This window comes from Mytilus galloprovincialis, chromosome 1, assembly GCF_965363235.1.
Source record: "Mytilus galloprovincialis chromosome 1, xbMytGall1.hap1.1, whole genome shotgun sequence".
In the NCBI taxonomy this organism is placed as follows: Eukaryota; Metazoa; Mollusca; class Bivalvia; order Mytilida; family Mytilidae; genus Mytilus; species Mytilus galloprovincialis.
Window position 1 is genome coordinate 69,758,594 of NC_134838.1, and position 12,156 is coordinate 69,770,749.

Below are 12,156 nucleotides of genomic sequence, written 5' to 3' on the forward strand. Positions count from 1 at the left end.
TGTAGAAAATGGTGGATTAAACCTGGTTTTATAGTGCTAACTAACCCTCTCACTTTGAAAACATGTTTCCTAATACCTAATTTGTTGACTTTACAGAAATAACTTGTGGGGGAGATTGAAAATGTAAAATCCATGCTCATTTTCGTCAAGCATTATCTCAATTAGAGAAGTTATTTTCAGTTCTTTCTTAATGTGAATCATTGAAAAAAAAACATTGTATAAATGATATAACATATTTATTTATTTTGAAAGTTTGGAATGCATCATTAAGTTTCACACAGTTCTCTTTTACTCTCGGTTTCCTATTGCACTGGTAGAAATATAGTATCTAGTATCTCTGCTTATAATAGAGACAAGTATCTGAATTGTAGAGGTTTTTCCTTGTAAATGTAATACATGTATTATACATAACCTGTGACTTTCTAGGTTAAATATTGACTAGAACACACCCGCGAAATCGCGGGCATTCAAAGCGTAGTTTAAAGTATGTAAAGTGTTGTTGGAAGAATTTTGTTAATTATTTAATGACTGGAGAATTTCAGCAAAAGTATCATAAGTCATAGGTTATTGGGGACAGGAAAATGCTTTTTTTTATCCTCCTCCTTTATTTCCAATATTCCCATTTTTTTTGGTTTTCTATCAATTTCAATATGAACATACATTTAGTATGTTATGAACATTCAAGTAAGGAGCCTGTAATTCAGTGGTTGTTTGTTTATGTGTTACATATTTGTTTTTCGTTCATTTTTTTGTACATAAATGATTATAAATAAGGCCGCTAGTTTTCTGGTTTGAATTGTTTAACATTGTCAGTTCGGGGCCTTTTAAAGCTGAGTATGCGGTATGGGCTTTGTTCGTTGTTGAAGGTCGTACGGTAACCTATAATTGTTAATATCTGTGTCATATATTGGTCTCTTGTGGAGAGTTGTCTCAACATGGCAATCATACCACATCTTCTTTCTTTGTAATCAATGATTTTTGTAAAAGATTTAATGACTGGAGAATTTCAGAAAAGGTATCAAAAGTTCACATGAATATTTTTAGTGCTTATCTGTATATTATGAACATTCATTACTATATAAATATAGTGTATTTACTTTCAATTCTAAGTTTACTAATCGATCCATAGTGGTCATTGATATAGTATACAGACCCTCTCTATTTAATAAACTCTGTGACTGCCGTGGATAGTAAACTTGAAAATGATAGCAGATAGAATTCTGAAAATACACTTTATTCTTTGTATATGTACGTTCAAAGTATACAGAAAAACGAAAACCGGAAGTCTAATCTTACTTAAAATTTCGTCCAATGACGGGACAATATCCGGATGCCTTTTTTCTCGTTTTTCTCCAAAAATAACTCAATCTGAATAATCATATGAATGGATGACAAATGGCACTATGCACTGTACCTATAGGACACATAGGCGTGTTGATCAATTAATTGTGGAAAGAAGAGAAGCGACACCCAAAATGAGGTCTTCTCGTTTAATAGTATAGATATCTTACTAGTAAGTTGCTTGTAACCTAGTCCTTACCACAGCTGTTGAAAAGCCAATTTAATTCATTCATCCATGCTTTGTGGAACAAGTACTTCTCGTTGAACTTATTACCGTCAAAAGGAGTGGGACACATTATGAAACAAGAACTTGTCATGGTTTAGTTAGCACTTATGATTAAATTCCGTAAAACAATGGGGACATTGAACTAGGGTGTATATGAAGGAGTATACAATGACAAGTGGGGTTAATCTTGACAATTTATATTCTGATTGTAGTAATCCCTGGTAACTGATATTATGAATATTGGCTCTGTTGATTTGTAATGTATATAAGTCGGGAAAGTCAATAGATATGAGAAAAGTTGTTTGAAAATTTTCAGAATAGATTGTTTTTATCAGATTATAATGACTTATAATTTTTTTTTAAAGATTTAAGAATAGAATATTTGGTCAGATATGATTAATTTTTTACTAAGTGACATAGGATTTTTAATAAGAACTTGGGCAATGTCCACCTAAATTCTCTTTGGTAGTCACAATAAGACATGTAAAAAATGTCCTGAGAATTGAAATAATATATTTTTTATCAAATTTACTGGTGTGACATAGGATTTTTTAGTAGAATTTATACATTGTCCATGTTATTTTGTGTCTGAAAGTCATAAGACAAAGCAAAAATTTTTTTTTTTAGAATAGTTTTTTTTTTACCAGATATGATTTATTTTTTTCAAAGTGACACAATATATTTAAGAAGATATAATGTAGTGTCCTTGCTAATTCGCTCAGGAAGTGATATATATGCAAGTTTTTTAAATAAATAATATTTTATCATAAATGATTAATTTTGGACAAAGTGATGTCATTTTTAAAATTAGAACTTATTAAAACTTGTAGGAAGTTGATAAACATGCAAAAATGTAGTCAAGAATTTTTTAGAATATTTTTTTTTATTATCAGATATGATTAATTTTTGACAAAGTGACATAGGATTGTAAAGTAGTTATACAGTGTTGGTGTTGATTCTCTTGTGGTTCTTAGACATTGTAAGCTGACAAAGTCTGTTGCCATGTGATATATTTATATAGTAAGCATGTAGTATATTATATGCAATCAGTATGCAGGTTTTCTGGTTAGATAATCTAGTTTCCTTGGAGAGAGAAGCTGTTATGTGACAGTGGGTGTGTTTGCTAGTGTCATGGATAACATCAAGTATGTTGGTATGACAATATGACTGTGTGTCATAGTCTGGTAATAAGGAACAACATTGAGATTAAGAATAACATTGCATAATTTAGGAAATTACTGACCGTTCGAGGGCTGTATAGCCAGTCAAGGACGTTAAAAACTCCTATCATCATAGGGAATATTTGGGCAAAGAATAAGGATACATGGAATATACATTTTTTGCAAAGGCAGCATAGAAACCTCTAATCTTTAATTTTTGGGGAACCTTTTATGAATTTCATATCCTGTAGTATTAGCAAGCTATAACTAGTTTATATTAAATTACTTTCTCACAGATTTATTCTATATTTCTTATTATGATTGCTAGAAAAAAATATTTCATTTTAATGAGGACCTTTGTGAATGCTGTTTTTTATTATCATTTTCATTGTCCCAGATAAATAGCTGTGAGTTTTAGGAACATATTTTCAATTGTCCTGAATGTATATCAAATACTGCATTGCTTAATTTCAAAACTAGGTTATATATTAATAACCTGTTTATCTATCACTTGCTTTGGAGAATTGGTTTTGAAACGTTCATTGAACACTTGAGTGGAAAAAATAGAGTTGAAAATCAGAAATACAGATGTATGTAACGCCATTATTATCTATCAGAATATGTCTGCAAATCACAGGAAATTGTAGCAAGTATGAAAACAAGTGTTATCTGGGTTTACATGCTCCACAGCTGTTACAGACAAGAATTGTAAATTGGTAGTGGTTTTATACAAGTACAATATACATGATATAGATTGATACATAAACAGGGGGTGGAGAGGGGACACTGTGCAAGCTAATGGTAACAATGTTAAGAACAAGACAATTAAGGCATCAAGTGTCCGACAGTTCATGCAGTTAGAGGGGTAGGGTATTGGCTGATTATTAAAACATGAAGTGTCCAACAGAATTGTAGCAAGTCTAGGCGAGGGGTAGGATATTTGATAATGAATTAGGCCATGTTTGCATAAATTTTGAAAGACTTTGTTGACCCCTAGAATGGTTTTGAGACAGATTGAGATATCTTCAAGTTTTGAGGGGTTATTTAAAAGCCAATTCTCCATATTTTTTTTTTGAAGGGGGAATGTTGTTTTTCATTTAAGTATAAAGTTACCAAATGTAAAGCAAGGTTTGAAAGATTATGGAGTGTAAATATTTCGTGTTACACAAGTAGTTGTCATATTTGTCATAATTTTAACATCTGTTTATCAGATCAGCTCACATATTAACATGCCTAACCTGATTCACCTCACAGCCCATATCTCGATGACTGCTGTGCAAAAATTTAAATTCATACATCACAACACATGTCTTGGCTTATAATCTGTAGAATTAATTTGTAAGGCATTGGCACTAATACATGATAATTACTAAAGATATGAAATATCAAACTGAAAAAAAAAAAATGTTTGTGATAATGTATGAGTTATTGTCCTTGTATCTGCATTTTTGATATTAAATGTGTCACTAAACATAAACACAGCAGAATGGTGGACAACAAAAGTCAATTATGTTTTTAAGGTACTGGGGTCTATTGAGAGATTGACATATTATATATTTGTCTTTTTTGTAAGGCTGTGTATTGACCCTCAGGTGTTTTTTTGGGTCGTTGTGTTATTGGATTGCTGTCATATTGAGATATACTCTGTACCTTCTTTTATTCATATTACATAGTTTGTACAATGACTGATTTTGTCGGTTAATATTTTGTGGTTAGATCACCATTATTGACAAACCTGTGTTGCATATTTCCTGTTAGTGGAATCTTGACTTTAAATAATTGTCTGTGCCTTGTTTTACAATCTTCTCAAGACTATTAATAATGTAATTGAATAAAAGTACTGCCAGACAATTCCGTTTGAAGAATTCTCCGCCAAAATTGAGAACTTGATAGCTTCTGTCTTTGAAATTAGTATTAAATAAATGTCATACAGACAAAAAGAATTCTTTCTTATAAAGACTTGTTTTTTGTCTTGTGTACACCGGCAGTATTGTGAGAACGTTGACTAGAATCAGAATAGTTGTCATTCTTGTCCCAACATTATGTAATCGGAATCAGTCATATTCGCTGCGGATAACTTGGTTACGTCTGTTTTCACGGGTTTCATGGTGCTAAGATGCATATTTTCTGCATTCATGTAACATCTGCATGTGCTTACTCTCATTAGAATATTAGCTTAATTTACATGTGATGCAAGAATCAACAAGTACATCTTGATTAAATTGTTTTTCTAAAAAAAAAGTTGGAAGAGAAAAAAAGATAATTATTTTCCAAGACATAAGGGTGTGTATAATGTTGAAATCATTGACAATTAAATTGGAATACATGCTTGCTTTCTCACATTTCAGATGTCTTAGGTTTTTGTGGAATTTACGGTTATAATAATGAATTTTTAAATGGTTTTGGTATGTAAAGTGAAAACTTAAACAGTATCAGTGTCAGAAAATGTTTTCACTATTGAGTTTTTTTCTATGTTATTGTAACCTATAGGAGGGCAGTAAAATTACAACACATCAGATCAGTATCATACCCTTAATATGACATTTTTACAACAACAAAAAAAGAATTTGAAATTCTACCTGATAGAAAAAAGAACTATGTTATATATACACCCCATTCAAAGCAACGACTGTGCCAGTCCCCAACCCCTTTCAAATTAAGAAAATGTAGACATCTTAAATGGGAGAAAACTTATAATTGACAATAAATGAGATTACATGCGTGTTTTATCTCATTTCAGTTGTCTAAAGGTTTTTGTGAAATCTATGGTTATAATAATGAATTTTTAAAAGCTTTTGGTTTGAAAGTGAAAACTTAAACACTATCAATGTCAGAAAAGGTTTTCACTTTTTTTTAATTCTATATTATTGTAACCTATAGGAGGATGGACTACTAGAGTAACCACAGGTTAGATCAGATTTGTAACCTAAATATGACATTTTACAGCTAAATAACAGAATTGAAAAAACACTGGCGTGTTCTATTTAATAAAAAATAAAGACTATTATATATGAGTCCAGATCAAAGAAAAAGCACATCATCTACCCCTATTTATTTTGGAAAGTTTTTACTTTGAAACTGGAGCAAATTAAAGATAAAAATTACAACTGATACAGTGCCTCTTTAAAAGCTAACATTTAATCTATCTAGTAACTTTCACAACAACTAACGAAAAACCAGTTCAACAAAACTCAATTGGTTAATTATGAATGGTCCCCTGTTTTAATTTTCTGTTTATATGGAAAAATATCCAAGAAGCAGCTCACAAAATACTTGTTTTCCATTTGAAATAAGAGACATTAGAGAATTGTTAAATCAGTTTAGTACTTTCCTTCTTTTGGTCTTGATGAGTTGCTTAAGAACTAGTTATCTTTTCTTGTAAAAAAAAAAGCATGTGAAATATTTGTACCAGTTAAAAGATATAGAGTAGGAAAGGTTCTAAAGCATTACTAGAGCGGATATGTTTTAATTACATCTGTTTTCAATTTCCAATTGTCTTTTAAGGACCATTGTTTATTACGTAATACACAATAATGACATCAAATAAAACAATCATTAGTAAAGCTTTATTTTAAGTATAAATGAGGAATATATCACTTAAGATGATTAGAATCTTAGTAATGACCTGTTCATGAAGTGCTGACTTAGATAGATGTACTTTGCTTCAGATCTGAAGAAAATTGTGTGATATCTGGGGAATTGTTTCTTGATTACATTCCAAGGCAAAGCGGTTTGACGGTTGGTGGAATCATGTCAGGTTGTTCTGCGTTATGTAATGGTGTTAACTGTTTTCTTTGCAAGGGGAAGTAAAGTTCTCCTGGGGGTTCATATTTCACAAATTGTTTAAAATTATGGAAATATTTTTATACTTCCTTGTTGAAGGGGTGTGTCCTTTGGGTATATTAACACCTTATTAGGGCATTGTTCGGAAGCAAAGGATAAAGTGGCAGAAAGACAACTTTATTATATTATGATTTCTAAACTAAGTGATAATTGATCTTTCAGTATCTAGAATTATAGGTATCTGCTGTCTAATGTTGACCACACAAAGACTAAATTTTAATTGCATAGTAGTTTTGAAATTGCAACTATGTAAAACTATAATCTTAGCCTGCTGGGGGTTGTGCTTTTTGCTGGAGGAACTCTGGCTTTCTCTATCAATAAAAACTAGCTGCAATGATAAGTTCAAGTGTACTGAAAGTGGCATTACACGCCAACTATACAATCAGTCATTCAATTCGGTACTTTAATCTGTTGATCAAGGGGGCCTAGGTGGTGGAATGGTCTAAGTAGTTACTACTGTAATCACTAGCCAGTCAACACTGAGGTAGCGAGTTTGAACCCTGCTTGTGCGGGTGCACTCGATTCCAATCTTTATTGACTAAGATTGTCAGTTTTCCTATCGAAGGCTGGTGGTTTTCTCCGGGCACTCCGGCTTCTCCTCCACCAATAAAAACTGGCCGCCACGAAATAGCCCAAAAGCGGTGCTTAAAAGTGGCATTAACACACATAAAATCAAATGAAATCTGTTGATCAGGATTGTATTATTATCTCTTTGTCCAAAGTGGATTGATTGATTGATTGTTGTGTTGCATTTGTAGGCAGTAGATAGTATCAAGTTCAAAGTACAGATGAAAGCATTTACAAATCTTTGGTTAATGTTAATTTGTTTTTATTTATTGATTGATTATTGTTATGCTTAATGTGCAGTGACAAATATTTGATAAATGACATTAGCCTTAGTTGGGATAATAATTCTGACTGTTGAATCTAATCTGATAATAAAATATCATTTTGGTTTGTAATTCTGATAATCAAACAGATTTGAAGGGAAATGTCAGTTCTGTTTGTTAGATAAGTTGTAGATTTATATACTTCTTGTCTGTAATGTTATGTTGCAAGATATTTCTAATGGTATCAAAATCCTAATTTCCAACAAGTTCAGATTTAAAAATGTCAAAATATGCTTAAATTGATCAACTTGAAGCTAAGCTTTATCTAGGGGTGAAGTGATTTGCTCAGGAATGGTTAATTTATGTTTCTGCTCCACAACTGATTCCTGTCATTTTGCTTGTGACGAAAAACAATCATTAGTGCAATTTAGTTCTTCTTAAAGATTTTTGATAGGGAGCACCATATTTACATTATTGTTCCAATGCAGTGGGGAAAAAGAAAATGAAATGAATAAGAAAACAAAAGTTGTTCAGAATACTAACAGCAGTGAAGGTAAAATACAAGCATCATTATAGAAACAGAAACTGATGTCTCAAAGCTTCTTCTGCTTCAAAATCATAATATTCTTTCTTTCCATTTCAGATCATATAATTATGAAGTTGTCTGTTGTCATCGACAAGCGTTTGTTTGTGTCAACTAACTTCACCTTCTTTGATTGTGAGGTACACAGTGATGATGCGTAAGTATATCTTATTGATTTTGTTATATGGTGGAGGACAGGAGGCAATTTTGGTTTTTTTTAGAAATTTTACTTTTTTTTTAATTTTATGAACGAGGAGAGGTGGTGATGTTGCATGTCAAGGATGCAATGGGGAAGGTTTTTACAGCATTCTCATATCAAGCCAAAAATGAAAATTGTTCTTTGCTTAAAACTTAACATTGTGGTTCACCTATTCCCATGAAATCTTCTAAAAAAATTAGTACGAAACAAATAATAATGAATTCACAGTATAGATTGGATCTTTAATATTATGCCACTTTTATATAATTTATTATTGTATAATATTATGTAAACATATCTTTAGTTGTAGTCTTTGTAAGTGTTAACAATGTGCCAGACAGTCCCAGACTTACTTGAATTATAACACAAAGCAATAGTTTATTGGTACTTAAAGTGTTGACACAAATTGAGGAAATAGGGTTTATTTTATCATATATTTCATTTCATGTTCATAAGATAAAAGATTTGTATTTTCCTTTCTTTTGTCAATTACAATCAAGTTTGGCAAAGAGAGTTCTTCCTGTGTTTTAGTTGACAGACGTGATCTTGCAGTAAGGGTCAATTACAAGCGGAGTTCTGTACTTGTTGGTATCCTGAAAGTTGATATAAATAGGCTAGATACTGCATGATAATACTTGCTCTTAGCTTCTTTTTTTAGCTCACTTTGTTCAAAGGAAAGCCAGTGTGAGCTTTTGTGATCACTTTTTGTCTGTCTGTCTGTGACATTTATCATTAACTTTTAAAGAAATCTTCTCTGCTGAAATTACTGGGTCAGTTGGATCAAATTTTTGGCTGCATTATTTTAAGATGAATTACTTTGAAAGGTGTTTTCAATAACCCTGTCACTAAAGCAAAGTTGGGTCTATTTCTCAAAAAGGACATAGTACTTTAATTTTAAAAAAAAGAAAAAAAGTCTAAAAATCCAGAAATCCTAAAATATTCACCAACCAACATAACTACTACAGTAATTTTAGATAGACATATTTGTCAGTTTTGCAAAAAAAAATTGTCTAATTCACTTATGGTGTTATATACCATCATGATTTGGACAATGAAGTTTACTGTTTAGCTTTTTTATATTTTTTACATAATGGATGAATTGATAATAGATTGATTGTTAGCTAATAGTTGATCATACTAGTTTAGGATAGACTTGCATTTTTTTTTATGACAGTTTCTTTAAGTCACATTTATCTTTACTCAACTAAAGTAAACGATCATATCATAACTATAGACCAGACATTGAATGACTCAGAGTCAATAACCAATAAATTCTGTTGTCATTCAGAAACCCCTTCTCAAAGTGTTAAGACATGCAAGGTAAGATTAGGTATTTCCTGAAGGAGTTAACCTAAAGTTCAAACTTACGCTGCAGTCGCCCAGAATGTCATTGATAATTTTCTGTGTTCAGGGTGTCTAGGTAAATATTTGTACACCTGTCTGTTACCTTTGGGTTGTGATATGATACAATATGTTTTTATCGGTTTTTCGTTAATCTATGGAGGTTAATTTTTTTTTTTTTTTTCATAAGGTTTTTGGTCCATAGCTACATGTTTTTATCGGTTTTCTTTAATCTATGGAGGTTAATTTTTTATTTTATTTCTCATAAGGTTAAGTTTTTTGTGCATTGTGCTATTTGTCAAAAATGGAACCTTGACCTAAATGGGTCATGTGACCCTTACCACCCCCTTTAATAAAGACACCTAGATTGTTACAGGATAAATCAATCTCAAAGCTTAATTTTGTATTCAAACCGTTTGAAGAAAATTATAAAAAACGTTCTTTCAATTCATCTGACTGTATGTATGCAAACCCTTTGAATTTAATTGTACATTAAAACATGAAAAGATAGATACTAGACTAAAATGTCAAAATGCAAATTTGCATACAAACAATGTGATTATTGTTAACATATTATATTTGGAAGTGATGGATCCATTTTGTCATTTTACCAAGTTGCCAAAAGCCAGAGTCAAAGGTGATATTCGAGAAAAAAATGATCTTTTCTTCAGGTTGCTATTTTATGACATAGTATCATTGTTATAATTGCATTTCTAGCACCTCATATAATATTTTTGCCTTTCCAATTTTTTTCCTCCTATCGTAATTTATTAATGTTAATCTCAAATAGTACTATGGAATGCATTATATTCAGTATGTTTGATTTCGATAGTAGAACTCTTTTGTACACAACACCAATGTCATTGACAATGTAAATTATTTTACAACATTAAACTGTTTAGGACACTTTGATATTGTCAACTTAATAATGTTTTCTCCATGATTGCAGGAAATTGCTCCTGATTTAATATGATTGATTTTTTATTTACACAGATATTATGTGTCCAAATTAGCCAATATTTGCTCCGTAAAAGTTCTCCGCAAATATAATGATGCTTCTTTACAAGTTTTGACACTGATTAATAAGCCATGGAAATAATTATAGCCTTTTCTGTATTAGATCTATTGTCCTTTAAATCTTGGGCAACTTTTTAATATGATTAATTTGACGGAGATGATAATTGTATCATAATCACTATAAATTGTATTACTACAAGATAAGTAACTTGATCAAAATTTCTCTTATTATATTGATTTGGTGTATTACATGTCTTACTAAGGTTTCATTTACAAGAACTCTTTTGAAAGGGTATACATTGTACACATTTATACTGACTGAGATATCATAAACTGTATACAGATTTATAAAAATTCATGTCTGAGTGCTTTGTTCATTAAGGTCCAGAATAATTGTGGTCTATGTATGTTAAAGTGTCTTGGTATATCTTCAAGACATCAGCTGACCTAAACTAATAGCCAACAGTACAGAATGAACCTTTACCTGAAATTAATTGAAATAAGTGTAGTTCTGTGAGCAGACATTATGGTATTTAAGGATGTATATGACCAAGTGTTATCAGTATGAAAGTTGTATAATTTTGTACATTACTTATATACATTTAGGAAACAGAACTTTCATCAAATGTTTTGATTTTTTTGTTGGCAAAAGCAGGAAAAAAGATGATCAGACAAATTTACATGAAAAAAGCTATTTTCCAAGTAACTGCTGACAAAGCATGCATAGCAAAAATGACAACCACTTTTCTGACCTGATTTTTAAACATAAAATGTTAACACTTCTGACAAGACATCAAGACATGAAATTCTTTTATGGACCAGACAGTCACATAATAAGTGTGATGCAATTTACAGATGTACACTTGTCATTTAATAAAGCTTAGATTGATATGCATTTTGTAAATTAATAGAAAGAATTGTCACAAATATTTGACATTCTACACTTTACAGCTAGAATGACCAAAGATGTATCAAGTTTTGAGACTTTCCCTGAAATTTTGTAGACTTAATTTACAGAAAGATTGTCACAAACAACTGAAGATACATCAAGTTTTGAGACTTGCCTGAAAATTTGTAGACTTTTAGATATGTTGTCACAAATATTTGACATTCTACACTTTACCTCTAGAATGATGAAGATGCATCAAGTTTTAAGACATTGCTTGATTTGATTTTGTCCTAATATGGTGGGACTGTTAGGAAATCTGTCACACAGATATGACAGTTCACACTTTAAAGCATTTGGGACAGACGCACATGACAATGATAAATTAGAATTTAAGCCGACAATTGTTGCTAAGGGTTGATTAGAGAATTGAACTGGAATTGGCCATTGAAACAGGATGCCTCTGAAAATCTTTGCATAGGCCGTCGCTCTGATAGTATTGATAGAAGACGCAACGCCAACTGTTGCTCATGGTTGATTAGAAGATTTAACAATTCAATAAATGATTAGTGATTCACTCTTGTTCTGATGCAGAGTTTTTTTCCTTTCAATTAATTTACTCCAATTTATAAAAGAATAAATCACAATTTGGCGGCAATCAATCAGCCATCTTTGTTTTATTTATATGAAGGAATGGTAATAAAAGTATTAGTATCTGGTGGTATTAAAG

At 31.1% G+C, this 12,156-nt stretch overlaps 1 protein-coding gene across 2 annotated transcripts in view; it reads left to right on the forward strand.

Annotated features, from left to right (window-relative positions):
* Window positions 1-12,156, forward strand: part of LOC143082719 (plexin-A4-like) — a 104,417-nt gene that overhangs the window by 60,080 nt on the left and 32,181 nt on the right. For both annotated transcript variants that reach the window (XM_076258553.1, XM_076258560.1), the window contains exon 8: window positions 8,044-8,140. In XM_076258553.1, the coding sequence (XP_076114668.1) occupies window positions 8,044-8,140 (97 nt within the window). The remainder of the gene's footprint in view (window positions 1-8,043; window positions 8,141-12,156) is intronic.